Source organism: Athene cunicularia, unplaced genomic scaffold (genome assembly GCF_003259725.1).
Source record: "Athene cunicularia isolate RWA unplaced genomic scaffold, athCun1 SCF_22, whole genome shotgun sequence".
In the NCBI taxonomy this organism is placed as follows: domain Eukaryota; kingdom Metazoa; phylum Chordata; class Aves; order Strigiformes; family Strigidae; genus Athene; species Athene cunicularia.
Genome location: NW_020799289.1, coordinates 86,030 through 89,191, shown reverse-complemented (window position 1 = coordinate 89,191; position 3,162 = coordinate 86,030). Strand labels below are relative to the sequence as shown.

Below are 3,162 nucleotides of genomic sequence, written 5' to 3'. Positions count from 1 at the left end.
GCATCTCCTTTTTCCTGTCGGATAGTCACCCTTTGGCAACTAGGCCTCCAATTTCCTGCAGCCTACCAGTCATTTTGCACCTTCCACTCATTTTTGACCTCCACTTTTTCCTGCCCTTCACTTACCCCAAGCCTGCCTCCCTCTTGCAGCCTGCCTACCTGACTCCCTCTTGCAGCCTGCCTCCCTTCCTCCCTATTGCAGCCTCCACTTTTTCCCACCCTCTACCTTCCCGTGGCCTCCCACCACTTTTCAGCCTCCCACCTTTATTTGGCCTCCAATTTCTTCTGGCCTCTACTACCCTCCAGCCTCCCAGCTCTTTTCAGCATCCCACCCCTTTTTAGATACCACGTTTTTCTGGCCTATATTTCCCTAACATCCTCTCTTTTAGGTTCTTGCATCTTTTCTGCACTCCCTTTACTTGTGCCTTGATGTGCTGCCCAGAAATCTATCCAGGGCAACAGCGATTTTCTTGCTCCATGCTTGTTTTGGTTCAGAATGAGCCTTGGTGTGCTTTTTGGAGAGATAATGCATTTCCAGCTTAAAACGTGTACGGTTGCACTTACTAGGAACAGGGAAGCTGCTAGCCGGGAATTCTCTGCCTGGATTTCTCTGATGCCCCTAAAGCTATGCAGGGCAACAGCGATTCTCATCCTCCATGCTTGTTTTGGCTCAGAATGAGCCGTGGTGTTCCTTTTGGTGAGAAAACACAATTTCAGCTGAAAACGTGTACGTTTGCACTTCCCAGGTACACAGAACCTGCTAGTTGGGAATTCTGTGCCTGGATTTCCTCGCAGCCTGGAAAGGTATCCAGATCAACAGCGATTCTCATGCTCCCTGCTTGGTTTTGCTCACATGATCCTTGGGTTTGTTTTCGGTGATAAATGTGATTTTGGCTGAAAATGTGTATGTTTGCAGTTCCCAGGGACAGGGAATGTGCTACCCGGGAATTCTCTGCCTGGTTTCCTCGCTGCCCGAAATGATATCCATGGCAACAGTGATTCTCATGCTCTGTGCTTGCTTTGGCTCAGAATGAGCTTTGGTGTGGTTTACGGCGAGAAAACGCAATTTCTGCAGAAAACGTGTACGTTTGCACTTCCCAGGCACAGGGAAGCTGCTAGCTGGGAATTCTGTGCCTGGATTTCCTCGATGCCCGGAAAGCTGTCCAGAGCAATAGCGATGTTATGTAACACATAACCTCCTAAATATTACACATGGTGTGTTTAACTGCTTAATGTACAAGCCAAGTACAACTATTCTGTTGACATATCATTTGCATGATAAACTAGTACATTTTAAGCCACAAATAGGTGCTTCTGTGTGCTGGCGGATGGAGGAAGCAAGCAGTTGATTCAATGTGAATGATAAATAAGCTTCACTTTATTGCAAGAAAGCACACCTTATATAAGCGCTCACTACAATTATGCATACTAATCATAAATCTATTGGATACCTCTAAAGGGTTACATTATAATATCCCAGCCCCTTGTGGTATTTCGAGTATGTCACAACATCCTCCTTCTTCTGGTTTGTTTTTCCCAAAAGTTGTTTACCATTACTATCAAGGCTGCTCTGTACCTCATTTTCTTCCTTTGTTAGCATAACTGTGCCCTGAATCTCCTTCCTTGTTAGCATAACTGTACCCTGGGTTTTTTCCTTTGTTTACCTCAGATGGCTGCAATCAGCTCCTGCACAGACCCATGACCTTGTTCTACAAGCCATTCTCCAATAATTCCCCCTTTTTCTTTTTGTGCAGCTTGCACAAGCATAACCTTACTAATTTCACTATAAAACTATAAGCTATTCTAATGATTACTATGAATAATATTACTATTCTCAACTACCACAATCCCTCTTGTAACAGACTTTGTAGCTAGAAGGACAGTCCAAACACAGAGTGAAACTATTGGTCTCAGGGATTTTTAACTACCTGTATTTTTTGTAAGTGCTGCTTCATCCATTGTAATTGATTTTGAAATGATTGGCTATGGTCGGATAGATTAAAACAACACATTCCATCAAAATCCTGACATCTATGTCCCTGGGCAAGTAAAAGAAAGTCTACGGCAGCTCGATTCTGTAACACAGCATGCCTTAGACTGTCCAAATCGCTGGCCATCTCTTGAATAACTCTTGTGGTGACATTAGACTGTTTCACTGCCCAGCAAGCCAGCTTCTTAATACTAGCTAGTGCCTGGGCAGTAGCTATTGAAGGGATCATAGAGGCAAAAACACTGGCAGTCACTCCCCATAGTTCAACTGAGTCATCACAGTTTCCAGTAAGGGCTGAAAGACTGTGTTTATTACACAAATTTGTGTGCTTTGCCCATTGATGTAATGTTGGAGCCATGAGAGTCAGGTGGCCTATATAACAAGGACCACCAAACACTCGTCGGGGTATACCTCCCCATGCCCGATCCCCACAAATTAGAAAACACTCCATCAGGAAAAGCTTTAGGAGTTCCATAATTCCATATTGACAATCCTCCACTCATTTCTGCTCCTAGTGCTCCTAAATCACTACCCAAAGTACTATTAGTTCCACAATAATCTCCCTTATTCTGGTAATCAAATCCCTTGGTATGAGAAGTTACATTGATCCAGCCCAACAAATTATACTGCTTATGATAATGAATGCCCTGTTTAAAATTACCCAACATAAAACATGTTTGAGTCCAATTTTCTGAGCTATTTCCAATCGCTGCAGAGCCCAGCAGGTCCAGCTCCTGAGTGTCCCATGGCAAGGAAGCGGTCAGATTATTAACAATTGCAGCAGCAGCTTGAGTGGTGCTGTTAAACTTACAAGGAGAGACATTGAATGTTCGACAGATTACCTTTGGATTGCCAATGGGTACCTCGAAGAGACAGGTCGTAAAGGGGTCAGCAGGAGAAGCTAAGCACAGACAGAAGTCTGTTTGTCCTGTCTTATTCGCCCAAGTGATCCAAACATTAGTTTTCGGCAACATCATTGGGACAGCTTGTATTATGGGTATCAATGCCAGGAACATTAGCAGCCTTCTGAGCCTCAGTGATAGCTCTGCCGGAGGGGACCTTTTTGGGCCACGTCTCATGTCGCAGTCGCCTACCGAATCTTCTCGGTGTCGAAAAGCTGCTGCGGGGGTCGCTTGAACTTCTTCCTCTTGGCAAACCAGTCCTTCTGCGGGG

The 3,162-nt window shown here is 44.8% G+C and overlaps 1 protein-coding gene across 1 annotated transcript in view; it reads right to left on the bottom strand.

The window, feature by feature from the left end:
* Positions 1-3,079: 3,079 nt before the first annotated feature.
* The window catches only part of LOC113490704 (transcription elongation factor SPT5-like), a 2,609-nt gene continuing 2,526 nt past the window's right edge, over positions 3,080-3,162 (bottom strand). Inside the window, 1 exon segment of the mRNA XM_026867275.1 lies at positions 3,080-3,154. Coding sequence (XP_026723076.1) covers positions 3,080-3,154 — 75 coding nt within the window.